The 27,482-nt window shown below is 41.1% G+C and overlaps 2 protein-coding genes across 3 annotated transcripts in view; one reads left to right on the forward strand and one right to left on the reverse strand.

The window, feature by feature from the left end:
- Positions 1–103: 103 nt before the first annotated feature.
- Positions 104–11,417, reverse strand: LOC133424858 (male-specific lethal 3 homolog). Of its 2 annotated transcripts, none has more exons than XM_061715408.1 (14): positions 11,178–11,417; positions 8,566–8,648; positions 8,358–8,453; positions 8,145–8,239; positions 7,969–8,066; positions 7,731–7,859; positions 7,489–7,646; positions 6,693–6,851; positions 6,384–6,619; positions 4,882–4,971; positions 3,908–4,017; positions 3,544–3,643; positions 3,352–3,436; positions 104–847 (listed from the first exon to the last, which is right to left on the reverse strand). In XM_061715408.1, the coding sequence occupies exons 1-14, from the start codon at positions 11,274–11,276 to the stop codon at positions 748–750; spliced, it is 1,638 nt and encodes a 545-aa protein (XP_061571392.1). In that variant the 5' UTR covers positions 11,277–11,417; the 3' UTR covers positions 104–747. The 2 variants fall into 2 exon arrangements, with proteins under 2 accessions (XP_061571392.1, XP_061571393.1); XM_061715409.1 differs by lacking the exon at positions 11,178–11,417 and adding an exon at positions 10,876–10,971.
- A 7,623-nt stretch (positions 11,418–19,040) lies between these two features.
- Positions 19,041–27,482, forward strand: part of LOC133424884 (rho GTPase-activating protein 6-like) — a 117,085-nt gene continuing 108,643 nt past the window's right edge. Inside the window, exon 1 of the mRNA XM_061715453.1 lies at positions 19,041–19,691. Coding sequence (XP_061571437.1) covers positions 19,236–19,691 — 456 coding nt within the window. The 5' untranslated portion in view covers positions 19,041–19,235. The remainder of the gene's footprint in view (positions 19,692–27,482) is intronic.

Consider the following 27,482-nt stretch of genomic DNA (forward strand, 5'->3'; position numbering starts at 1 on the left):
ACCGATCTAAAACAAGAGTAATACTTGTTTGTTGGAAGAAAAATACAACTGATTCAAACAAATTTTTGATACGGTGAAAACACAAGAACTAAAATCTCCCGAGTCACCGAATGAACCTCACCGATTCAAACTTTTATTGAACATTCATGACTGAAATGTGTTGAACAGTCTGAATTTCTCACAGAACGGGAAGTCCTTCTGCTGCTCGTGAAGTGCAGGAAGTCACTTAAAAAAAAAAACAAACAACACAGATCGAGTTGGACCGCGTTCCCGTCCTTTTGATGAATATCCCAAAATATTCCCAAACTGCGGCTCAGAAGAAGGACGAGGTCAGTCAGAGCAGTCTTCAAAAAAAGCGTGAGCAGGTCACGACCTCAACAACAAGGAGGGTTAGTAGCACATGTCTCCGAAGAGTCAGTGTTTTGAAGGCCTAGTAAAAAGGTAGCCGACACACGCCGGAGCCGGAGCCGGAGCGGGAATCTGAGGCCAAGCAGCACATGCAGGAACTAAGAGCAGGGACGAGGTTAGCGGGATGACGGGGAGCAACTGGGTCCACAACAGCAAGAAAATCCGAGGAGGAGAAGCGAAAGGACAGACAACGCAGCTGGATTTGGGAAAAAAAAAAAGGGAAAAGCTGGCAGTTATTCCTCTGAGCGCCGCTCCAGACGAGCTGCGGGGATTTAGGTCAAAGGAGAGACGGGAGAGGGATGGAGAGGGATGGAGAGGGATGGAGAGGCCCGCTCAGCCTCAGTACACCGGCCTGGGCTGTTTCATGCTGTAGTGGGCCTCTGATGCCGACACGTAGGCCGACTCGGGGAAAAAGTCCTCGTGGAACTCGGCCAGAAACCTGCGAGAGGGGGGGAGGGAAGAGGGAGTGGCAGAGAAGAGGAAACCTCGTCAGATATTCACAAAACTTTTGAGTCCACTGCCCAAATGAAAGACTCGAGGCGAGCCGTGTATCGGGCCACGGCGTTGGCGCCGAAGGCTTCAATGAAGCACCTCAGATATCACGCTGCATTCACCGGTTTCCCTAGACATCCCCGGCTCTTTCCAGGAACATCTTAAGACCCACTGCTCTCAGATTCTGTATATATTTCAGAGACAAAGCCCCTCCATCCAGCCCACTACTAGGAATGGGTGATATTTTACCGTTCACGATATACCGTCAAAAAAATTCCCCACGGTAAGAATTTGTCATCTCACGGTAAAAACGATAAATTCCCATTGATGATGTTTTTGTGTAAAGTCGAATTTATGGTTCTGCGTTACGTACGTGAAGGAAAGAAGGAAGGAAGGAAGGAAGGAATGAGCCAGAAAGAAAGAAAGAAAGAAATGAGCCAGAAAGAAAGAAAGAAAGAAATGAGCCAGAAAGAAAGAAAGAAAGAAAGAAATGAGCCAGAAAGAAAGAAAGGAGCCAGAAAGAAAGAAAGAAAGGAGCCAGAAAGAAAGAAAGAAAGGAGCCAGAAAGAAAGAAAGAAAGAAAGAAAGAAATGAGCCAGAAAGAAAGAAAGAAAGAAAGAAATGAGCTAGAAAGAAAGAAAGAAATGAGCCAGAAAGAAAGAAAGAAATGAGCCAGAAAGAAAGAAAGAAAGAAAGAAAGAAAGAAATGAGCTAGAAAGAAAGAAATGAGCTAGAAAGAAAGAAAGAAATGAGCTAGAAAGAAAGAAAGAAATGAGCCAGAAAGAAAGAAAGAAATGAGCCAGAAAGAAAGAAAGAAAGAAAGAAAGAAAGAAAGAAAGAAAGAAAGAAAGAAAGAAAGAAAGAAAGAAAGAAAGAAAGAAAGAAAGAAAGAAAGAAAGAAAGAAAGAAAGAAAGAAAGAAAGAAAGAAAGAAAGAAAGAAAGAAAGAAAGAAAGAAAGAAAGAAAGAAAGAAAGAAAGAAAGAAAGAAGATAAATTCCCGTTGATACGTTTTTGTGTAACAAACATGGTGGATCTGAGAGCGAGATAAATTTATAGTTAAAAAGGTGGAGTTGAATTGGTATTTTTTTTTAATCGTCATTTTTATCGTTATTGGGATAAATGCCAGAAATTATCGTGATACATTTTTTAGTCCATACCGCCCATCCCTACCCGCTACCACCGGCAGAATCGCTCCATCGGACAGACAGACAGACAGACAGACCGAGAGGGGAAAAGTGAAACATCCCCCCTCCTCCTCCTCCCATCTAATCAGTAGCGGGGGAAACTAATCCCGAATCTTCTTAGTACTCGCTACTCGGCCAAATCCTCTAAATCTTGCCATCTCATCTTAGCTCCACCGGCCCTCCTAATCTCAACGCAAACAAATTATCCTCATCAGAGGACGACTTAAGAACGCCGACAACAACTAACCGTCAAGACAATGCGAGCGGACGGAGAGCAGGAGCCTGATTGCTCCGATTAACGCCGTAAACATTTGACTCATCCACGACACGGAAAGCACTTTCGGGGATGTTCGCCATCAAAAATTCAGTCTTATCTGAACCCAGAAAGCTGTTGAGGTGGAAATGAGTATAATGTGTGCACACGCACTCGTTCTTGCAGAAAATAAAAGGAGAAGGAGAGATCAACTGTGGCCAAGTCCCAGAATGCACCGCACGTCAGTCTCTGCGACATCAATCGGTTTCTGTCTGCTCTGCACAATCTGCCGCGAGGCTGATTAGAGAGTAAAAACAAAAAAGTAAAAACAAGCGCGGTGTTTGGAGTACAGTAAGGTGAATTAAAGAAAAATAGGTTCCTAAAATACGTCTGCAGCCCTTAGACCCGATCTTTCCCGACTGATTTAACCCCCTCTAGCTGTAACTACTCCCAGAAGAAACACCTTTCTACTTTTACAGCCACCAGAGACATTTTTTAAACTTTAGAAGAGGAGCAGAGGCCCCGCCGGCCCTCCGCTCCGCCGCCCCGCTCCACAGCGCCGCCTGCTGGCGGGAGCCGGGACCGTCTGGGTTTGATTAGAGAATGAAAGGACCTAAATCCCTCAGGTTAGGGACCGGCTGAACTGAAGATCGCTCGGGAGGATTTAAAGATTAGACTCCCGCGCTTGTGTAACGCCCACTCATCTCCCTCCCTCTAACACATTCTCACTCCATCTCTGCCTCCCCCTTCCATCCCTCCGTACTGGCGTCTACTTACCCTTCCTTTCTTTCTGAATTAGTGCCTCCAGGTTATTCTCTTACATATCTTTTAATCCCTTGCATTATGTATAAAATACACCTGTCAGCAGTATGCTGATAGCCTCCAGGTTGTGTCTTTGTGCTGTGCTGGGCCTTTACGTCGTTAAAACCTTATTTTACACCATTTCTGCTCAACTTTTATAGAGATAAAAGGGAGTAATGGAGTGCAAAATTTGATTTGACGGCGATTATTACCTGAGAAAGAGCTCCAGGTGTTTGATCAAGGCTCGGAGATTCCTCTCAGGTATCTGCATTTTCCCCAGGATCTCGGGAAGCTTCACTGGAAGAGAAAAGCAGTCGAGGGTTGGAGAGTTCGGAGGCGGCTGACAACGAGGCTGAAGACAGAAATGTGACTGGAATGAAGAAAAAAACAAAAAAAAAACGCACCAAAGAGCCGTAGGAGGTGCTGGGATCCATACAGGTACGAGGGCGGGGGGGGCTGGTCCTTCAGGGGGTAGTTATCGGGAGTCAGCTTCCAACTCAGAACCTGGTGAAAACAGGAGAGGAATACATATTTAACACTCTTTGGTTGATGCTACATTGCAGATAAAATAATACACATAAAAAGGTAATGCACTTATATAAATGCACTTTAAGACACAGTGTACTTGGATCTATATTCTAAGATTGCTGCCTAAATGACCCTGGACAGATAGAGAGGGGGTTATTTATAACGCTGTGCTATTGTCCTTGAGCGGAGACGTTGTAATATTCCAAGAAGCAGCCGAGCCGTCACACTCAGCATCATCACCTCATTAAGCTCGTTGTTTCTGCGGCTCTCCAGCCCGTAGAAGGGCCCGCTCCGCTCTTTGCTCGGCGTCAAGGGCAGCGGGGAAGACGAGCCGCTGTGGACTGGGGTTTCTGAGAAAGAGAGGAGATGGATGGGGTAAAAAAAAGGGCAACTGAAGAGTGAAAAAGAAAAGGATTTCACAGCTGATCTATTCTCCCCACGTTTTCTTTGCATCTGCACAACAGTAAGAGGTGCTCGGTGGCGCCTCACAGTGGGGGGATAGCACCATCTAGTGGTCAAAAGTGGTTACTGCAAATACTATAAACTGAAGTTGGAATTATTTGAAAAGTGAACATTATTTTACCTTGTGAAACAGCTGAAAATTACGACGGAGTATTAGGGCCAAACAAAAAAACAAAAAAAGGAAATTACGAGAATAAAGTCATAATGTAATGAGAATAAAGTCGTAAAATTATGAGAATAAAGTCGTAAAATTATGAGAATAAAGTCATAATATTACGAGAATAAAGTCGTAATATTACGAGAATAAAGTTGTAATATATTATAAATATAACTTCACAAGATGCTCAATATTCTTCATTTTAACACAGGGAGAAGAAGCTCTTCCTGTTAGAGTTCTCATAAATTACCACTTTATTTTCATAATATTACGACTTTATTCTCGTAATGTCACAACTTTATTCTCGGAATTTTACGACTTTATTCTCGGAATTTTACGACTTTATTCTCATAACTTTACGACTTTATTCTCGTAATATTACGACTTTATTCTCATAATATTACGACTTTATTCTATTACGACTTTATTCTCACAACATTACGACTTTATTCTCGTAATTTTACGACTTTATTCTCATTATATTATGACTTTATTCTCGTAATTTCCCATTTTTTTTGTCTTAGTTTGGCCCTAATACTCCGTAGTAGAAAATGAAGATAAAAGATATAAAAGATATATTTTTTGGGAGGCTTACTTCTGTCGAGGCTGAGGAAGAACTTGGGCTGTGATGACGCGTCAACCGAGCGGCGTTTGAGCTGCGGTGATGCTGTAGTGCTGCCCCCACCTGCCATCATAACGTTCACAGGTCAAGTTCACATCTCGTTCATAACAATTCTGCATGTTCAAGGACACATTAACCCTTTATAACCGTCTGGAGTGCAGGCGCTATTGATTTTCAAAATGTATGTACCAATAAATAACCAAATAAAACAGAGCAATCATTCTTTTTGCATGTTAAACAGGAAGAGTTTCACTTACATATCTATCATTTAGTGTCCCAGAGTTTTAATCCATTAAATGGTTTGGGAAAAAAAAACAAAAAACAAAAAAAAAAACACACATAATAATCCAGTAAAATTGCGCATTTATAGATCCAGTACGTGTTCACAGCATGACCTACGTTGATATACGTTGACACATACAGTACATCATCACGTGTCATCAGGTTGTATTTTTTTCACGCCACTTCCCGCGAAAAGGGAGGCGACGTCATTCCCCCTAGTGGGTTTGAATTTGCTTTTTATCAGAGATTTTCATGAAAGATTACTCAGTGACAACCCACACACACACTACACACTCACTATACAAGCACACACACACACATATTATGAAACGGATTACCGTGAGATCGAAGCTGATTTCAGCGCCGGATGAAGACGCGATATATAAAATGATACATCTCAAAAAACTAAATATACCAAATAAATTTCCTGTGGTTTGAAAGGCTTCTGTGTTACTTTTTTCCATTAACAATTTTGAGGGATCTAGGTATGGGATTTCAGTATTTAGAAAAATAAAAAAACAATTTACATTTTTTTGGTAGTTATTTGCACTTTTTAGCAAATTATTTAGTTAGTATGGACTTGTAATATACAGATTATTAAAGATTGTCTTATATGGGTTGTTTTGATGCATAGCAAATAAAAATACTCTACAGGACTGTCTCGGAAAATTAGAATATTGTGATAAAGTTCTTTATTTTCTGTAATGCAATTAAAAAAAAACTAAAATGTCATACATTCTGGATTCATTACAAATCAACTGAAATATTGCAAGCCTTTTATTATTTTAATATTGCTTATTATGGCTTACAGTTTAAGATTAAGATTCCCAGAATATTCAAATTTTTTGAGATAGGATATTTGAGTTTTCTTAAGCTGTAAGCCATGATCAGGAATATTAAAATAATAAAAGGCTTGCAATATTTCAGTTGATTTTTAATGAATCAATTCAATGAATTTGAATGTATGAAATTTTTGTTTTTGTAATTGCATTACAGAAAATCACAATATTCTAATTTTCTGGGACAGTCCTACACAGATTATTAAAGATTGGTTTATATGGGTTGTTTTGATGCATAGCAAATAAAAATACTCTATAAAATGGCCGTATAGCATGCAGAAATGTAAAAATATGCTTTGATGGACTTGTTCTATGGTAGGTCATAAATGGTTTAGTGTTAATTTAACTTCTTACCTCCACTGCTGCCTTCGGCCGGCCGCTCGCTCCCCGACGTGTTCCTGGTGGAGCGTCGGAGCGACTGCGACTGGTAGGAGATGCAGTCCATGTCGGGGTGGCGGCGACGCTTGGGGGTGGGGGCCGGGGCGGTGGGCGTGATGGCCGATATGTCGCTCAGCGCCGGCTGGCTGTCGGTGGACTGAGGGGTGGGGGGGTTGTGCCCCGGTGGGCTCGGGCTGCGCTCGCGGGGGACGCTGCGGAAGAAAAGGAGAGGTGAGAAAAAAGTTGCATGCTAGGGTTGAAGCGGTGGGATCAGCGCGCTCTTACTTGCTGGAGGAGGGGGAGACTTCATTCACGGCCAGGATGAGCCTGGAGGAGCTGACCTTCTTGAACTGGGCTTGTTCGCAGGGGTACAGGAGGATCATGGGTAACGTGAAGTCGAACGTGATTCTCAAGCCATCCACCATTTCTTTGCAGAGCTCCTCACTTTAAAAACAAAAACAACAATGATGTGACATCGTTTTAGTTCCCCCTTCTTCTCCAGAGGTGTGTTCAGCTCCAAACATCGCCATGACTAGGCCTGTGTTGAAAAAAAAATAATCGATTTTCCGATTCTAAATCGATTCTCATATTAATTCCTAAAAATCGATTCTTATGTCTAAAGATCGATTTTTTTTAAATTTTTTATTTTCGCCCGGTGAACTTTAATCCCAGTAGTCGGACACAAAGTTTGTCATGACACTTCTGAAAAATGCCAGGTGCTCCATGGCAATGTGTGTGCGTGGTGACAGAATAAATTAGATAAGCTAAAATGATTTGTTTACTGCATGAACTGTTGCAATTTCTCTATTTTTTTGCACTTTAAATGGATATTGAAAGGCCTGTTTGAGTTATTTATTTCTTAGTTATTTCACAATAATTATTGTGAAATTATTATTTCACTAGTTATTTTACAGTCATATAATTCAGGCAACAGCTCAAAAAACATTTTAAATAACACTAAGCCAAATCAATATCGAATCGGATCAAATCGTGATAATTGATTCTGAATCTTAAGAATCAGAATCGAATTGATTCTTGACATTTGAATCGATCCCCAGTCCTAGCCGTGACGCCGACTCACCTCTTCTCCGGCGGGACGGGCTGCGGGCTGCTGTTCTGAGCCGAGCTCTGCTGCCGCCGGTACCTCTCGTTGGCCATGAACGCCTTGTTGATGGCAAAGTGCTTGACGTACGACTCCAGGATGTGCACCACGTTGGTCTGACAGGGGACCATGACCAGCTGGGGGAGGGAACAAAACAAGCTCTTAAAAACTAAACGTAAACAAGAGACGCACTGAATGAATTTGTAAAAACCAGCCGGTACCTTCTTCCTCTTGTTGATGTAGAAGCAGTCGTCCTCCAGCTTCTTCTTCAACATATCTGGGATGTTGATGTCCACGTGAACGATCTTCTCTTCACACTCCCTCTTCACACTGATGTCTGGCTCAACCCTCTGGACAAACAACAGGGACGTCTTCAGAAGCAGGAACTGTCTCTACTCATGACTGATAGCAGCTGAAAGGCTGAACTGCTCATCAAACTGGTAAATTCAGCCACGTTACCATTTTGTTGATGTCCTCGGAGAAGGTGCTCTCCCCGCTGTTGGAGGATTCAGGGTCGGAGTTGTCCCCTTCGCTGCTCTCCGAGGTTGAAATCAAACCTGAAACCAAAGCAAAGATGCATGTTATTAGTGGGAGAAGCTGAAAACAGAAGCTGAAGATACGGGGAGATTCCTCACAAGCGTCATCGCTGTCGTCCTCTTTGGGGAGCGTCTTCAGAGAGGATTTAGTGCCGGACTGACGACGACGCCTCTTCGTCCATCCCTTTCTCTTCCTGTTAACATAAAAAAGGAAACTATTCTTGAGCAGATGTATAATAAATTAGGATAGTCTGCACCGATCTCCAGTTTTGTGATGAGCTCTATCGTGAATGGTTATTAATAGGAACTTACATGCGACCTAGAGCTTTGCGAGCCAGTTTACGTTGTAATTGACGGGTTTCCTCGGTGTCCCTTAGGACATGATCTTCTGCAGCCCAACGATCCCAGCTACAGAGAACAAACACGGAGGAAAACAAGCTGATGGATGGGAGAAAACTGAACTGAAGCGAGCTCTCTATTCTGCTTTGATCGACGACAGAACAACAGAAAACACCGTTACCTTCTGGCCCAACCATTGAAATGAATCAGGTACTTTGGGATTCGCCTTCCATGTTCATCTGCACTTATCAAGACATCGAGGACCTGCATCGGGAAGACAACGACAACCACTGTCAGTGAGAACGACGCAGGCAGTAAATGCTTTTCAAAATAAAAGCTGGAAAACGAGAAGTGCTCCCAGAGTGGAGGCTGATGCCACTGCAGAGGGAGGCACAAGCGTCGCAACAAAAACCATGCAACATTTGCAGTATTGATGATCTGTTTTTAAATATGAAGGATTCGAACAATGATGCAAAATCAAACACTGCAAAAACGCAAGTAGTTGCACCAGAACATTCTATTTATACACCGCCACAATGGATCTGAGACAAAGCAACCAAGATGTGACTTAAGTGTAGAATTTCACATCGTTGTTAATACATACAGGACTGTCTCAGAAAATTTGAATATTGTGATAAAGTCCTTTATTTTCTGTAATGCAAAAATGTCCTACATTCTGGATTCATTACAAATCAACTGAAATATTGCAAGCCTTTTATTATTTTAATATTGCTGATCATGGTTTACAGCTTAAGAAAACTCAAATATCCTATCTAAAAAAAATAGAATATTCTTGGAATCTTAATCTTAAACTGTAAACCATAATCAGCAATATTAAAATAATAAAAGGCTTGCAATATTTCAGTTGATTTGTAATGAATCCAGAATGTATGACATTTTATTTATTTATTTTTTTTTTATAATTGCATTACAGAAAATAAAAGAACTTTATCACAATATTCTAATTTTCTGAGACAGTCCTGTATATACATTTAAAAAGTTGCATAAACATTATTTTACTGTCTGAAAACTGCTTCCATTGAAAGAATAAATCCATTTCTTGGCCTTCAAAAAGTCTTGCGGTGCTTTCCTGGTATTTTAAGGGTCATGATCTACTTCTACTTTAAACACTCAGTTTTTAATCATCTGGCGAAGGTGAGCAGAGAATCGCTCCACACATTAACAACCACCAGTAATCAATGATTCAGGCCCACACCATAACACCATAATCCAATATGCTTTCAATCAGGAGGTAGTACTTTCTCTCTCAAGTTTCTCTTTATATCATTCCCAATATAAGTTCATCTTGGTTTCATCTGTCCAAAAGAGAGTCCAGAAGATGGGAAGTTTTTGGAGATGTTTTCTGCTCAAGTTTAACCTATTCTAGGACGTCAACAGAGGTTTGCTCTTGGCTATTTAACTTATACATCTGTGCCCACCGTTATCCTTTAACGTCATATCTCCAAACAGCTGGAAAACACAAAGTTAAAAACTGACATCAACTCCAGACCTTTTATCATCTTCGTTTTGAACTAAATGTACGAATAATACTGAGTGCTTAAAAAAAAGAAGAGGTTTTGTTTGCTGCTTCCAAACTACATTCAGGACCTGTTCCAGATAAAAGAACCCGCTCTGACCTGAGGGGGAAACTCATGTTTGAGATGACGACAGCAAGAACTAATATTAAAATGAGATGTGCATCAATTAAGGCTAGAGAAATATGGAATAGTTGTAATGACAACCTAAAAATCTGTAGTTCTATCTTCAAGTTTAAGGAAATGTTTAAAGAAAATACTGTAAATAAATATAAAACACTATAATTATAAAGTATACTATGAAAAACATTCTAGAATATTTTGTCTTACTTATTTTTGTCTTCTTTATGTAATGTTCGTTTCCACGGAGTAAAAGCTAATGTCTCATATTTAAGCTGATCACACGATAAAAGGGTAGGCACTATAAAATACGGCTTCAGCCTACACCTTTTCGGCTAAACAAATGTTTTTTTTTTTACTTTTTTCTTGTTCTGCAAAAAAGTGTGTACAAGCCGAAATGAAGATTTATAACATAACATAACAAATTGTCGTAATTCTGAAAAATAACATGCATTTGTGAAATATTTAAAAAATAAAAGAGACAGCCTGTACTTTGATAAAATCTTGGCTTATTTAAATTAAAATTAATTTACACAAAAAGGTAAAATCCTTGGACTGTGAACTGTTAGCTAGCCTAGATTAGCACACACTCCTTTCAGCTGCTCACCAAGGGATAATAAACTGCACAATAACCCCATATTAACTAGAATAGACTAGAGTTATTCTCCATAAATGAAAATACAGTACATAACACTCCCTTCGCTGCAAACAAAGGCGTGATTCTGCAGCCACGGCTGCATTAGCAGGTCTGTTTACTAACGCTGTTTTCACCTAAAAACAGTAACACTGCTATAAACATGCATCTCACGTTCATTAAACCATGATATTTAACACACAAGTGCAGCTTTGGTCTCCAAATCCGCGTCAAACAGCTTGGCAGCTTCGTTTAAACACAGGAGTTGTTAGTTTTCTCGCCCCGCTCCGGCGGCCAACCGGGTCTGTGAATCAAGCGGACCCGGAACCCCCGAACACAATAACACGTTCCTAATGCTGTATTAAAGTCAACCCGGTTTATTTCTGGACCTATTCGTGTTTCGGGTCCGGTGCCGCACAAAAACAGCCCTGCTTTTCCAGAATAAAACTAGACATTTAGATAGTTTAAACAGGTTAGGATCCCGTTAGGGTGTTAGGTCGTTACCTTGGCGTCGTACAGCACTTTCGCCTTGGTGGGGTCGGGTTCAAAGCAAAGAACTCGTTCTCCTGTGTGAAACTGATATTTAATTCCCCGCGAATTCATTTGTTCATGGCGACGTGTGTAGAGGAGGCATCGATCCGGAGCTCAGAGCCTCCTTAACCCCTTCCTGCCCGCGGGTTCAGCGGAGCCGCCGGCGGGAGAGCGGCCGCCATGGTGCGTTCAGGCGCAGCACGGAATCCCCGCTTCACTTCCAACCACGGGAAACTGCAGACCATCGAGCGCTGAGCCGTACGTCAACCATGGATGTATTATATAACTGGATACAGGATTGAAAATGGCCGCCCATTCATTTCAATGGAGTTTGCTCACCCAGCGCATCCGCCGAAAAAATTTCTGACTTCCTGGTTTACTTCCTGGTACACGGGCCCATAGAGCATGCGCAGTTGAGTCACCTCCCATGATGCTCTGGGGCCTCCCATCATGCCCCGGGGCAATGTGAACGAGCGCTGCGCGCTCTGGACAAGCGCTGCGCGCTCATGAGTCCTTCAGACCGGTATAGATGTACACAATGAAATTAGGGATTTATAGGGCAAATCAACCGATGCTGTTCTCAAAGTCATGGTTATAGACTATACATGGTTCATTTGTGTGTTTTTTTTAATTAAAGATAAAACGAGTCATTTTTATTTAAGATGAGACACCCCAGGTTAATAGGGTAAAAATGTAAATAGCAGGTATCACCATGAAACTTCCCAAGTTTATTACTTACATTAAGACAAATATTTTTTGTATTACAAGTTTTGTCAAGTATTATGTTTAAATATGTCAAATATTATGTTTAAATGTGGTTAATTTGTGGAGTTTTATTTTTTGGAGTAAGGATAAAACGAGTCATCTTTATAAAAACAAACAAACAAAAAAAACACATGGGATTCCCCACAATAACACAAGCTGTCATATGCTATTTATCTATATACCTTTGGGTAAATCTTTTTGTCTATTAATGATCGTGCAGTCCGAATGTTAGGCGTAATTAACTTTGCATTTTCTCTGATTCTTTTACAGCTTCTGGGCTCACATTAAGTGTTATTCCTGCCTGATATCTTAATTTCACAAACCATACACCGTTGGCTACAACGGAAATGTTTAAGTACAAGAATGACAAACCATTATTATTCTTGCTATTAAACATTTCCGTCTGTGATCCCCCTGGTCAGGGCGTTTAGACCGAGTGTGACCTGAGCGTCCCACCTGAGCTCTGTGCCATAGCGCGCAGCTCCAGCTCAATGAATGACAGAGGGTCTCCTGCTCAGCTGCTGCTCAACACTGATCAGAGCAGCTCCCCCTCGTTTACTGAGGTTTTATTATAAACCCAATGTCTTTTGTCATGGAAAAAAAAATGAAGAGACCACAAAAACACACCTTTGAGCCGTGTTTTCCACTTTTCTGAGTGATTATTCCGCCGAACGACTTAGATTCAGCCATGCTCGTTCCCGAGACACACACGACCGCGCTTTGCGAGTGCACGGACAAAGCCGTGACGTCACGCCCAGAAAGAGACTTTTCTTTGACTTTTCTGGCCGTTATAAAACATTTTTGACGGATATAAAGTCCATGACTTAAAAATATAGAATACAAAGATTAGTAATTGTCGGTGATTACAGCTGGAGGTGTCCTGTGAACAGTTTTAGAGGCTTCTCTTTTACTATTGCGGTCTATGGGAAAAAAGCTTTCTGGGCCCCATGGGATTTTTTGTTGCAGTACCGCGGCTGGACACTGGAAAAAATCGGCGTGCCTGCTGAGCGCGAGACTGGGGGCCTGACGTCAACGCAGCCGCCATATTGGATGTGGCAAGACTGCGCTGTAAAGTAAAGCTGTCAAGTAAATTGACTTATTTTCATAAAGCGCTTTTCTACAAAGAAATTTACGTTTTGCGTCTCATTTATTCATTCACACACGCACTTTTTTCCTCTTTTTTTCCTCCTTTTTCCGCTTTTTTTAATTTTTTCCTCTTTTTTCCTTTGTTCCTTTTTTCCTCTTTTTTTCCCTTTTTTCATCTTTTTTCCTTTTTTCCTCTTTTTTCCTCTTTTTTTCTTATTTTCATAAAGCACTTTTCTACAAAGAAATGTACGTTTTACGTCTCATTTATTCATTCACACGCGCACTTTTTTCCTCTTTTTTCATCCTTTTTCCCCTCTTTTTTCCACTTTTTTAATTTTTTTCCTCTTTTTTCCTTTGTTCCTTTTTTCCTCTTTTTTCCTTTTTTCAATTTTTTTTTCATCTTTTTTCCCCTCGAGGAAAAAAAGGAAAAAAGGACTTTTTTCCTTTTTTTCTCTTTTTTCATCTTTTTTTCTTTTTTCCTCTGTTCCTTTTTTCATCTTTTTTTCCTCTTTTTTCCTTCTTTTTTCCCTCTTTTTTTCTTTTATCATCTCTTTTTACTCTTTTTTTCCTCCTTTTTTTCCCTTTTTTCTCTCTTCATCTTTTTTCCCTCTTTTTTCACCTTTTCTCTCTTTTTTTTCCTCCTTTTTTCTTATTTTCATAAAGCGCCTTTCTACAAAGAAATTTACGTTTTGCGTCTCATTTATTCATTCACACTTGCACTAATATACTTGGGAAACAGTTAGGCACCAAACATAATATATTTAATTTTCTCAGATGGCACAAATAAGAACTTTATTGATCCCACATAGGAGTAATTCAAGTTATATCAGCTATAGAGAACAAGGTAGTGCCGAAAAACAATATATATCCCCCTCACAAAATAAGAAAATAGAGAAACATATTTTCTCATCAACAAAACAAATTAAAACATTTTCAAATAACAAAATAACAAACATATTTGAACCATTTTTCCAACAATAAAATAACTGAAAAAATCTGAAAAATGGTTCAAATGTTATTTTGTTACTTGAAAAATGTTAAATATGTTTATGTAAAATATGCTTTGTTGATGAGAAAATATGTTTCTCTATTTTTCTTATTTTTGTGAGGGGGATATATATTGTTTTTCGGCACTACCTTGTTCTCTGCTGATATAACATGAATTACTCCTATGTGGGATCAATAAAGTTCTTATTTTTTCCATCTGAGAAAATTAAATATATTATATTTGGTGCCTAACTGTTTCCCAAGTATATTAGTGCGTGTGTGAATGAATAAATGAGACGTAAAACGTCAATTTCTTTGTAGAAAGGCGCTTTATGAAAATAAGTTAATTTACTTCAGGCAGTCTTGCCACATCCAATATGGCGGCGTTGTTGACGCATCGCAGCAGTGGGAAAGAACACTCGATGCGGCGTTTACGTATTTATGTCTATGCTGCAGACACCGTCAGGGGACTACACATTGACTCTAACGGCGGACTGCGGGGGCAGCGGGCCTTTAAGGAGCGAATCCTTTATTTCACATTAATACAAAATATTTTATTAAGCACGCACCAAGTACGTAAGCGTTTTGTAAACTGTGTTGATGTCAGAGAACCGCAATTTTATGTGTAGAAATGGCCTTTCACGGACACCGTACTACGAATTAATGCAATTTCAAAAACTGTCCAATAGATGTCAGTAAGAAGTTATTTTTTATTTATTTTTTAAAGTATAAGCAGTAAACTGTTACAATATGTCTGTATGAACCAAATATAACCTTATACTTTAAATTATTTCACCGTTTTCCTGATCACATCTATGTTAGAAAATGACATATAACAGTCCCTTGTATACACTCTCACCTAGGGAGAAAGACCATTTAGGGATATAAACCTTCAAACTTAAACATAACCTCTGTAAATACTTCTAAAACTGTAAACCACCCTATATCGGAAAGTTAAACAACCCTGGGATCATGCTCAGAGCAGCAAAACATGATTTCTTTGTGTTCACAACTCTGGGAAAGATCCCTTTCCTTCAGGCCAAATGTAGTGAAAGATAAGTCTCCATGTCTCAACAATCTAATCTTCCTCTCTTGGAACAATAAGGTGGCTCTTTAAAGTGTATTTCAGCTTGGGAATGTTTGCCTGTCCAACCACCATGAGGCTCCTAAAGTCTTAAATCATGCAGAAACATCACTTTGTGGAGAAAACAGCATCTCAGATGAACATTACTGCCTCTACAACAAGAAGGCAGTGGTTAATTGTTCTTCAAAGTTAAAAAAAAAAAAAAAAAAAAAGAGTCCCTTGCGTGTTATTTTAGAGTTCAAATTGTGGGCCTTCAATTTTTATTTCTTTTGTTCTTGGCTTTCTGACCTCCACATGGTCTATATCTGTCCAACAGGCTGGAACAATGAAATACACGCTGACCAGCTGCAGGAAACCAAGTCTCTCATTTTACACAAAATAGTTTCAGGCAACGCCACTTTCCAAATGTACTCCAAATATGGACAGTGTCCACAATGCTGCCAAGTTGCCCTACCCCTTGATATATTGTGATAGTCTTGTCAAATGTTTTAAATTCAATGTTTTCCCAAGATTGGGCATATTTAGTTTTAATATCCAAGGATACATATTTCATTGTTATTTTTTGGCTTTTTTCACCTTCAAATTAAGGAGCGCAGAGGACATATTTCTTGGTAATAAAACCCTCAAGTGTTTCACACCTTGTGTAATGTAATTATATCCCTGCTCCTGTATTTTCCGTCCTCTGAGTCTCACTCTTTTCCCCCCTCTGACTGTTTTTAGAAAGGGTCAAATCTATCTCAGTTGTTATCGGTGTCATGTCATGCTGTGTTGTTTGTGTGCGAGTGGGTCATGCGGTGCGGCTTCATAAGCTCCTTTATCAGCGGGTCGGCACCCTCCTCTCGGGGCTCCTGCTGTCTCTTTTTATTTTTCCCATACTTCCACACGGGGCCACACATGCTCCTGCTCTCTCCGTCTCGGGGTGACTGTCTCCTGCCATAATGCAATGAAACTCACGAGCATCTGTGTAAACTGACGTCTGGCCCAGGGCCTCATGCACAGGTGTATAATAACGGCGCAGCGCTATAATCCTATGGATCACTTATTGTTTGGCTAATAATAGAGCACAGCAGGCTGCTCTGATAGGCCCGTTGTTCCTGGAATGGCAGGTGGATTAATGTGGGAGGAGGATTAATACTCCTATTTCCATCCTGATGTGCGTCTCTCTGCATGACCTACTGCGGATCTCATTATTAAATCTGTCCTTGCCTTATTGCACATATAAAGTTGCAGAAATTTACAAGAATCTAGTGGGAATAAGGTCCACAGTGATTTTTGTGGGTAGATTTTTTTTGGGAAAAAAGTACATTTCTCTCCAAATGACTTTGCAAATGGTCCAAAAACCCTAAAAGCTAGAAAAGATGAAGTAAGAAACTTTTTTTCCCCCTATCACAAAGGATATGGACGCATTGACCCCCTGTTGCCACTAGGGGGCCCCCATGCGACAAGGTTGGCCTGAATACACAACATTGGGGGAAAAAAAATAAAATCATCGGTTTTTATTTGTAGCCTCCTAAATAAGAACCGAGGTAGGTGCTTTACTGAGAAGCATTTAAATCATGTCTTAGAAATGGTTTTCTTACTAATTTGTGCTTTAATAAAGTCAGCGACTCTGAGCTTTACCTTACAAATTTGCATGATTACAAAGACATATTTTTTCAAGTTTAAATTGCCATATTTGCAAGAAGAATTTCTCCTTTTTTTCCCTCATCGGCCCATTTCTTCAAAGGGCCTTAATACGCTCCCATCCTAACTTAGCGGCCTCTCTGAGCTAGCTAGGTATATTTTGCAACCTCAACTTGGATTTTAACTTCAGATGAATATATCTAATGTTTTATCTTATTATTATTATTATCTTAGGGGGTTAAAACGTCCCCGGCGCACTGCCGTTTTACTAAATTGTGTTAGGAATGCCCTCCGGTTACACTAGAATGGAAACTTGTATCAAACACTATATCTGACATTAATGATGTCAAACACAACAAACCCCGTCTTCTTATGAGAAATGATAACGACTCCTTTCTCTTCAGTATCATTTATGTTTTTTCGTAGCAGGTTTGTAGACGGAAATGAAGACGTAGTGGGGAAATATGTTTTTGCTGCAGGATTAACAGCTTCTAAATAAATAAAAACTGCATGAGCTCCAACTCCAACCTATTATTCTATTTGTTTGTATTTGTTTGTTCCTAAAAAACGTCAAAATATTAAAGAAACGTCATGTCTTTTGTTACTTTTAGACATCTAGTTACTTCATGATTCTACACTGTAAAAACTCAAAATCTTACCAGCAATATTTGTCTTATTTCTAGTTAAAATGTCTAATTTTTAGTCAAAAAATCTCATTACACTTAAAAAAAGAGTCATTACCAGAAAAATAACTTGTTATTTGAAAATTTTCACCTGTTTCAAGTAAATTTTCACTTGAAATAAGTAGAAAAATCTGCCAGTGGGACAAGATTTATCTTCTCATTACAAGCAAAAAAATCTTGTTCCACTGGCAGATTTTTCTACTTATTTAAAGTGAAAATTAGTGATGCACCGATTGTTCGGTAACCGAAATTGTTCAGCCGAAAATGGCAAAAAAACACTTTCGGTGTTCGGTGGAATAAGTGGGAAAAAAAACGAACAATTAATAACGGCGTTGTAATATATGGTCCCGTACCGGTTGCCCACCACAAACATAAATCGTTGGCCAACCAAAAAGTAACCACATAAGAATTTTACCTAACATTCACCAGGAGGTGGAACCAAAACAACATAATGCTGGGAAATTAAAAAAATGTCAGTTTTTTATGTTCAATAAATATTTTCTACCTTGTAATTTTGTAAAATATTTTTTCTTTGAAAAGCATGCCTAAATCAAATTTATTTGATTTATGCAATGGTGAAAAAATTGGCAAAATAAATGAAAAACTGTGAAGAACCATGTTCGGTATTGTTCAAAATGTTCAAATTGTTCAATTATTCAAGTGTTTATTATTATTTTCGGTTTCGGTTTCGGCCACAAATTTTCATTTCGGTGCATCACTAGTGAAAATCTACTTGAATTGTGGTTTTTTTTCCAGTGATGATGAGTCTTGTTTTAAAGGAGCTTGAGGCTCCTTTTAAGAAATGAGACTCTCTAGCGCCACCATTCACCACGACGGCCGTTGGGGGTACTGCAGCCAACAGCGAAGCCGGCACAGGAGAACGGGGAGAACGCACATGCAGCGTCATGTGACGTCACATCCGCAGGACAGCGCGGGAAATTTGGCCCGAATTGCAGCGCATTTTGCAGCACACAGCCTGTTCAAGGCAAAGGAGAGATACACTAGACTAGAGGGCTCACTCTTTTGGGTTTGGAACGCTTCATCTGACATTATTACTAGAAAACTTAAAACGTATACGAATTATTTTCATAAATCCTGCCTCAATCCTGCCTCATGCTCCTTTAAGTGTAATGAGATTTTATGACTAAAAATGAGACATTTTAACTAGAAATAAGACAAATATTCTTATTAAGATTGAGTTTTTGCAGTGTACTGATTGCCACTATATGTCATAAAGATCATTTTCCTGTTGTTAATCGTTCCACTTTGTATGTTATAATGTGTTATGTTATGTATTTTATGTGTGTATTGACTGATAAAAATTAACAATCATAAAAAAAGTATCCCGCATAGGACCCCCAAAAAGACTGATAAGGCCCTGGAAAAACCCCAGCACTTGTTTGGACGCTGAGCAAATCCACAAGTTTTCTGAACCCCACCCCCATTAACTCACACACACTTCAGGCTGATTTATGGTCCCGCGTTAAATCGACGCAGAGCCTACGCCGTAGGCTCTGCGTCGATTTAACGCGGGACCATAAATCACGCTTCACCCTCGCACACACACACACTAACTCCCTGGCTCAGTCCGCTCCAGTATGGGACTGATCAGACGCACAGGGAGGAGGAAAAGCAGCACTTGATCCGTCTCCACGTCCCGCAGGCGGATGCAGCGTCCAGCTCTCCCCCGGAGCCGCTTCTCCCCGCGGCTTCTCTGAAACCAACCCTTTGGAGACGTTTTGGAGACGGACGCGCACGGACGGAGCGGAGCGGAGCTGACGCGCCGTCCTAAAATAAGCAGCCATGTCCGGCGCTCAGGGACTCCTCCACGTCTTCTCCTGCTCGTCTCCGGCCTCCAAGGCCATGTCCAAGCGGAGGCTGCGGCAGACCCGCAGCCTGGACCCGGCCATCATCCGCCACTGCGGCTCCGGCCCCGATGGAGACGCAGGTGCGTCCTGCGCCGAGCGCCTGGCCATCAAACCGGCTTTACGCGCCAGGATCCCCACCCTCAAGGAGCCCATCTCCCCCTCCATCTCCACTCCGTCCATCCCCTCGGATGTCTCTCCGTCCTCCAACTTCCACTTCGACTACGACCTGGTGAAGCCAGCCAAGAGGAACACGGCCGGGGATTTACCGTTCCTGGTGCGCGGCGCCGCGGGCGCGCCGCCGGGCGCCGGAGCGCTGTTCTCCCCGCGGAGGTGGCTGCAGAAGAAGGTGCAGCCCACCTGCCCGCACAGCTACATGGTCTGGAAATCAGAGGTAAAACTTTCTAATGTCTCATTCCTGCAACATGCATACTTTATTATAAGAACTTATTCTCATCCACGAGTTCACACATGCGCAATTAGGTGAGAGCCGACCTTTGGTTCACCTGGACTCCTTGGGGCTCGCCTCCTCTTCTTGTGGGAAAGGCAAATTAAGTTTTAGCAGCTTTTAAGGGATTAAATAATTCCAACAAAAGGTGCAATGAAGTGCAGACAGATTTCCCTCCTACTGCTGCCATCCTACGGCTTTTGTCTTCAAACTTCAAACTGAGTGAATGAGAAGCAGGCAGGTATGAAATCCTAAGCAAAACATACTTGGGTGACTTATTTCAAGTCGGGGGAGGACGGGGGTTGCTTTATAGGCTGCATACTTGGCACGGGTCCACGTGCACTGGTGGAAAGGTATGACAATTTTCTGCCTTTTTTTTGGAGGACTTAGTCTCGCTTTCTCTGCTTAAGTTTGATTTTTCTCACGTCCAACATGAGGGTGCGGGGGCGTACGTGCAGCACCCCGTGTGTGTGTGTGTGTGTGTTGCTGTGAGGGTCTTGGAGACACATGGAGTCAGTTCTCACGACTGGGAGCGGTCACAGGGTCAAAAAGCACCCGGCCTCCGAACAGCTCTCCCATCATTCCCCGTTAGAAAGAACAGCTCCAACTCTCTCTGCTTCACTTTTCTCGCACTGCTCCCCTCTTTCCCCCTTTAAAACCCACACACACACACATCCACATTCTCTTTTCCTCCTCTGAGATCTCCAGAAGTTCTCCCTGAGCACTTTCCCACCACTGTAACTCTGATTTCCACGAAGTTCTGCCCCCCGATAAGGCCCACCGAGGCGAGCGCGAGGCCATCAGCATGGAGTCATTAGTAAAATCTGGGCCGTGAAGTTATTGCACCTCAGAGTGTTTGTAAAAATACGGCGCCAAGACATGTTGTTGGTTAGCTGGGATGTGTCTCACACAGTCGGGTGTGAAGTAAAACTCAGAGGTGAATATCAAATAAGAGAAAAGTTCCAGTTGGGTCGACACTTTTCCTCAGACCCTGAAAAAAAAGGTTAACGCTGATTCTTGTGATGCAAAAAACTGATTACTAAAGCACTTTTAGACTTGTACTTCAGGTTGTAGCACAGGTTCTTTTTGTTCGTTTTCTCCAGTCTGGTACTCCTGATGGCTGCATGACATCATCTGAATTGTTTCTGCCAGACTTAATAAGGCCGCTCCAGCGGCAAATAACACACATTTTCTTGTTAAGGCTCGATATGATATTTACCAGATTTGTTTGCAGCCGTTAAGCCTAATCAGACGGTGAGTGAAAGCGCACATAAGTGGAGTCTGAAAATAAGAGCAAAGTATTTGTAAAACCTTTTTAGCCGTAGAGGGAATGAACTTAGGTCTCCTGGTAGCTGATAACCACCTCCGCAGAAGTAGTTGTGGTGCCTAAACCTAACCAAGCAGTGTGTGAAAGTGAGCTTTAACGGCAACAAACACGAAAAAAAGAACATTTACGTCAAAAAATGATCAGATCATGTAGCAAACGAACTTAGGTCTTTTGGAAGCTGATAGCTAGATTTCATAAAATAGATTTCTCTGCCTAAACATAACCAAATAGTGACTTTTTTAAAGCCAGGAACAAACTCGGGCCTCCTGAAAACGGCTAGCTTAATCTAATAAGGCAGAGTTCACTTCCAAAATCGAACTGTTTTCAGCGCCCAAACCTAACCAAACAAACATAAACAATGACAGAAAAACTAAATTCCCATTTGGAACGGTTAAAAACAAAAATTGAGCAAAACAAAAACAAAGCCAAAGCTTCAAACTTAACGAAATCAGATCAGCCAGGAAACAAACTCAGGTCTCATGGTTGCTTATAACTATTTCTTAAAGAGAGTGATTAGAAGCCTTCACATTATTTCCATCACCACGTGCACAAGATAAAGCAATGATACCAGGACATCGTACCAGCACCAGGTTCTCAGAGACTGTGCTGTTTCTGGGTGGTGGAAGGTGTTGACTCACATGTTTAGTAAAGTTCTAGTCATCACTGGCAGTAACTTAATATACCCAGCATGCTTCACTCTGTTTCTCTTTGCACAACCCATTAGAAATGACATATTTATTTGAAAGTATGTAGTCTGGATAGATTTTCTTTGGTAATTTGAAGTGGAAAAATTACACAACCCAACTTCTGAAGTGGTTTTAGGTCTCAGTTTTGCTGAGCAAAGGAAACAGCATCTCAAGACTTGTATGGGCACCGTCTAAACTCAGCGGCATAGACGGGATCTGGATGTAGGTGCAAGCTGATGCATCGCCATCCAAACATGAGATTCCATTGTAAATTATTTGCATGTGCACCCCTGAATGTGCATGCATGTGTTGTGCAGATTGGTATCACGTTATGCCTTTTTAAGGAGGAAGACAGCGAGGTAGGGAGAGTGCGTAGAAGAGGGGGATAAAGTGGAGATGTAATGGTTTACAGGTCTGACAGTTATAGTGGCCATGATTGCTTTATGGCTACTTTTTTCCACATCAAGCTTGCTGATGTTGAAAGAGCAATAATGCACCTAAAAAAAAGAAGAAAAAAAGCAACTCCTTTGTGTTATTACAGTCGATGGGTCAGCAGCTGGATTTGGACCCCGTTCAGCCATTGGCTCGAGAGGTGGACATCACATCAACACTTGCTCCAGCAGAACAGTACGAACATAAAAATGTCACAAGTCTTTGCTGGTCCATGTCATACTGGAATTTGAAACTTTACTCTCTTTTTTTTCTCCCTCCTTCCTTAACAATACTCTGCTCCAATATGCGCACATAAAAAAAACACACACAAAAGGCTCGGCGAGGAAACTGCGGTCGGCTAATTTAATCACAGTTGTTTATGGGGCGCCAGAATGTTGACATTGCGCTGCTATTTTTAAACTCACTTACCCTAATGCTTTAGATAAGACACATTAGTGATGAAAATCATTCCAAAAATGAAATCTTGACCATTAAAAAACAAAAAAGAAGCTGCTCCTGAATGATTGGTAACAGATGGCTTGTTTGCCGATATTCTGGAGTTGGGCCTTCAGGTCAAATCTTGTTTGTGTAATGTGTGTGAATTCACAACGACTATGAACGTATCACACTCACAACTTTCGAAATTTTGAGGAAATTTTAGCAGTTCTAAGGCAGGAAGTGGTAACATAATATAGTCAGACAATGATCGAGCTGTAAAGGCTTCACTTGCTTTTTAAAAAATTGACGATACATGAATACGTGGCCATATTTTTAATAATACAATTCTATTTTTGAGTCACGGTTTAGCTGGACGGGAACACTGGAAAATTCCCACTTGGAACGTTTAAAGTTCCTCAATTTTAAGAAAATTGGAAACACGAAAGTTGGCTTCTTTTAAATGTTTCCAGATATCTTCAGAACCAGCTGGAATAGTGACTGTATTTTCCCCCCTTGTGCTTTTACAGTAAAACATTAAAACTAACAGGAAGTTGTGACGCTGTAAAATCTGTGTAAAAGCCGCGGTCGCCGTATCTCATGTACCTCAATTATGTCCACAAGGGAACAAAGAAAACTTCTTCGAAAAAGTCAGGTCATGTTGAAAGTGATGGCCCCTCCTGAACAGTCCCGTCATCTTCATGTGTTTTGTTTCACAATGTGACAAATGTTTTCAATTGCTGAAAGGTCTGGACTAATTGAGCTGCTTCAGCACTCAGACTCTTTCATGGAGCCGTGCTTGATGCTGTGCGTAGTTGGAAACCGTCTTGCTGAAAGGGGCAAAGCTTTCCCGGAGAACTATTTAGTCTGGTTGGAAGTGTAAACTTTTTGGGGCTGACTCAGATGTGCAAGCTGGCCATCCCAGAGAAAGTTCCCAACGAACGAACGAACGAACCAACCCTACCTACCTCGGTACCTACCTCGGTACCTACCTACCTCGGTACCTACTAGTGATGCACCGATTGTTCGGTAACTGAAATTGTTCGGCGAAAATGGCAAAAAAACACTTTCGGTGTTCGGTGGAATAAGTGGGAAAAAAACCGAACAATTAATAACGGCGTTGTAATATAAGGAAATAGACTGGCCGCTCCGTAACTGTTGCGCACCACATAATTCATTGGCCAACCAAAAACTAACCACATAACGCTCCCGTAATGGTTGCACAACACATAAATCGTTGGCCAACCAAAAACTAACCACATAAGAATTTTACCTAACATTCACCAGCAGGTGGAACCAAAACAACATAAATCAATCTATTACAGGTGCGTTTAGATGACGAAATCAAACAGCGAAGAGCGTGGAGTGAAGTGGTGCGGTGCAAACATGTCAGCAGTGTGGAAGTATTTTAGAGTGGCAAAGAATAATACAAGAATGGCTGTTTGCAATGAATGTTCTGCTCAAATATCTAGAGGGGGCACATCTGCAAAGTCTGTCAGCACTACAAGTTTGATTTATCATTTGAAATGATAAAAAACCCTGAGGTTGGTGGGACCGTTTGGCGCGATATGGCAGCCACGCTTCCGTCAGTCTGCAGGGCAGCTGTGGCTACAAACGTAGCTACCACCACCAGTGAGAATGTGTATGAATGAATAATGATTTCTGTAAAGCGCTCTGGGTGCCTTGAAGGGCGCTATATAAATCCAAGTCATTATTATTTTTATTATTACCTACCTTCTCTGGATCTTTTGATGATATACCAGCTTAATAAATCGTTTTTGAATTGGTTGTAGATCAATAAGACGGACTGCTTTATCTCTTCCCATCTGCTTCTGATGGACTCTACCTCTGGGATTTTCTCTTCTTGTATCCATACATGCTGGAAACTGTTGCTAGTTAACCTAATTACTTGCAAGATGTTGTTTCAGGTGTTTATTTTTAGTAGCGTTTACTTTTCCAGCCCTTTGTTGCCCATGTCCTAAATTATTAGAGGTATGTTGGATAAGAGTTTCAGTTAAAACCATGTTTTATGTGTCCCATTGTGAAGAAAATATGGGTTTAGAAGATACAGTATGCAATTCACTGCATTCTGTTTTTCAGAAGAAAAACATACTATGTACATACTATGTACATACATGTAGAATAAGTGATGTAAAAAAAAGTAGACTTACAGTTCCTTACATGTAGTTGTTACCACTCTCTAAATTCTCTTTTGGTCCCTGTGCTGAATAATGTTTATGTACCATTGCTGAACTACGTCAAAGTACTTAGAGTAATGAGAAGATGCAGAGAAGCACACTTGGAATTAGTCTAAACAGCCAATCATTAATTAGACCTTGTAAACATCTTTTCTTTTTCTTTTTTTGTGAGAACATTCCATGTTTCCCACGCATCTGTAATCTGTACCTTTCCTTTAATTCCAACGATCTAACAAGCATGTGAGGTTCAGAGAAAAGACTATGGTTTGGGTTAAAATAGGGCAATTTAGAAATAATCAGTTGACCGAACATACATGTTTTTGGAATGTGTGAGGAAGCCAGAGTACCTGGAGAAAACACGAGGAGATCACGCAAACGTCACACAGAAAGAAAGTAAAAACACAAAAGGAAACCAGTGACTTTACCATATGATGATGTCTGCAGCCTTGCAGAACAGATTTCATGGTTTTGGATGATTCCTACTGGCATATACTGAGATTTCCTGTGTCAATAAGTGCAGTTCCTTGAATGACCACTGGGGCCTTTCTCCAAAAGTGAGTCGAACTCCATTGATCCCCATGTCAAAATGCCAACGTTACAGCAGAAATAAACAGATTTAATGATGAATTGTTATTGTAGTCCATCAGATGAAATTGTATAAAGGGCACAAATGTATGCCTAAGTAGGGGTGTGGGGTTTAATGCACAGCGTGATTGTTGTCTTTGGTGTCAAATAGTTAAAGGAGCTTGAGGCTCCTTTTAAGAAATGAGACTCTCTATCGCCACCCTTCACCAAAACGGCCGTTGGGGGTACTGCAGCCAACAGTGAAGCCGGCACAGGAGAACGGGGAGAACGTGCATGCAGCGTCATGTGACGTCACATCCGCAGCCCAGCGCGGGAAAATCGGGACCGACTTGCATTACATTTTGCAAATAAAAAAAACAGCCTCAAGCTCCTTTAAGGCTCAGTTATGCTTCTGCGTCAAAATGGCGCCGTGCCTACGGCGTGTGGTTTGGATCGACGCAGAGGACACGCCGTCACCTGCGCCGTCTCTGACGTGCACCTCCTGAAAATTGTAACTACGCGTCGAGGAGACGCCGTCCACACGCAGACCGAGAGGGCTGTGATTGGTTCGTTTGAAAGCGAAGCATTTCCGGTTTCCGGTTTGAATCAGTAGTGAACTTCCAGGGCTCTTTTCTTCGTTTATGTGTGATTTTTTTTGTTTTTTGCACAATAGTTGTCCTTATTTCTTTGATTTACTGTGACCGGAAAAAGTCGGATAAACCATTCAGAAAAAGATCGCTAACTAGTGGCCACGGGGGGTACTGCACCGCGACCAAATGGAGTGACGGAGAAGTCAGAAGGGTTCAGCACGGCGTCACGGCTGCGGCGTGTGCACGGCGTTGGTTTGACGCAGAAGCATATTTCAGCCTTTAGGTGTCATCACTCCAGCTGTTTGCTGCTCAGCAGTTTCAGTGAATTTGTCATATAATCTGTGAGCATAAACACTCTTATTTTAAAAGTATTGTAACTTGTGCTGTTAATTGTAACAGACTGGTGAAGCTGACTTTGGGAAGGAGCTTTGGAGGAGCCTCTAGCTTCAGCTGGGTGGATGTTCGCGGTAACTCTGGCGGAGCTTAGCTGGAGATCTAGCAGCTCTCTTTTAGGTTCTTGCTGTCTTCATTCCAGATGTTTAAGTAGAGACATGGGAAACAAGGATGGATGGACAGATTTAGATTAACTGGGGGTCAGTACGGAATCTGGAAGGTGAAGATGACATCTCCCATCAGTCTGTGCGGCACATCCTTCAAAAATTCTGGGATGAAGTTATTAGCCCTACCTGTTGCAAAAAACTGGTGGAGAATGAATCATTTTAGAAAGAATCCCCTCAGAAGGCATCCTAAATGTCTCATTTAAAAGTACTTGTGCAGTAAGAGCTATTGCTTCTGCTGCGAACCATACAAGCATGGGAGATTACACAGATTGTGTCTCTGTGCCAAGAGCCGCCAGTTTTAGCTCGCAGTGAAATGCTTGTAATAATAATAATAATATTAATACAGGATCTAAGGATTTATTTGATTAATTTTTTTTAGCTGTATAAAATAAGTTTATTTTAAAAGGAACAGAAGAGAAACACAGTTCACTGGGCACTGAACTGGGCAATAAACGGAGTATGTATAATTTGAACAACAAATACTCATCTACAATTCCTGTTTGAAGTACAAAACATTCATATGAGCTGGGAAACACAAGCACACACGTTTTCCAGGAAACATTCCAAGGACAACGTGCCAAAGTTGGTAGATCACATTAATTAGACCAACACCTTCAAAGAAAAGGGAATTAAAAACAGAGAGAAGGCAACGGAGATACGAAGAGATAGAAAAGCGTGAACTTGTGAACCAAACTGACATCAGTTTTTGCCTTTCCTCCCTTATTTCCTCCCTACGTTCCCTCAAAATGATGAGGCTGCGTTGGAGGAACAAGACCTAGATGGATCGACATCTTAGGAATGCTTGTAAGCAAAAATACCAACTTGGATAGGGAGAGGAAAAAAAAGAATAAAATAAAAAAAAATCAAGCAATCGTACAACCTTGGGCTGTTTTGGAGATTTGGAAACCCTCCCAAATCTGGAGATGCAACTCCTTTCGGTTGGAA

The sequence above is a fragment of the Cololabis saira genome, chromosome 24, assembly GCF_033807715.1.
Source record: "Cololabis saira isolate AMF1-May2022 chromosome 24, fColSai1.1, whole genome shotgun sequence".
In the NCBI taxonomy this organism is placed as follows: domain Eukaryota; kingdom Metazoa; phylum Chordata; class Actinopteri; order Beloniformes; family Belonidae; genus Cololabis; species Cololabis saira.

Bases quoted from the DNA above. Each gene is read 5' to 3' on its own strand.
- LOC133424858 (XM_061715408.1), bottom strand. From the start codon at position 11,276: ATGAATTCGCGGGGAATTAAATATCAGTTTCACACAGGAGAACGAGTT. The intron at 8,649-11,177 runs GTAACGACCTAA...TTCCCGATGCAG, and splicing joins AAGTGCTGTACGACGCCAAG to GTCCTCGATGTCTTGATAAG. The intron at 7,860-7,968 runs GTAACGTGGCTG...TTGTTTGTCCAG, and splicing joins CCGAGGACATCAACAAAATG to AGGGTTGAGCCAGACATCAG.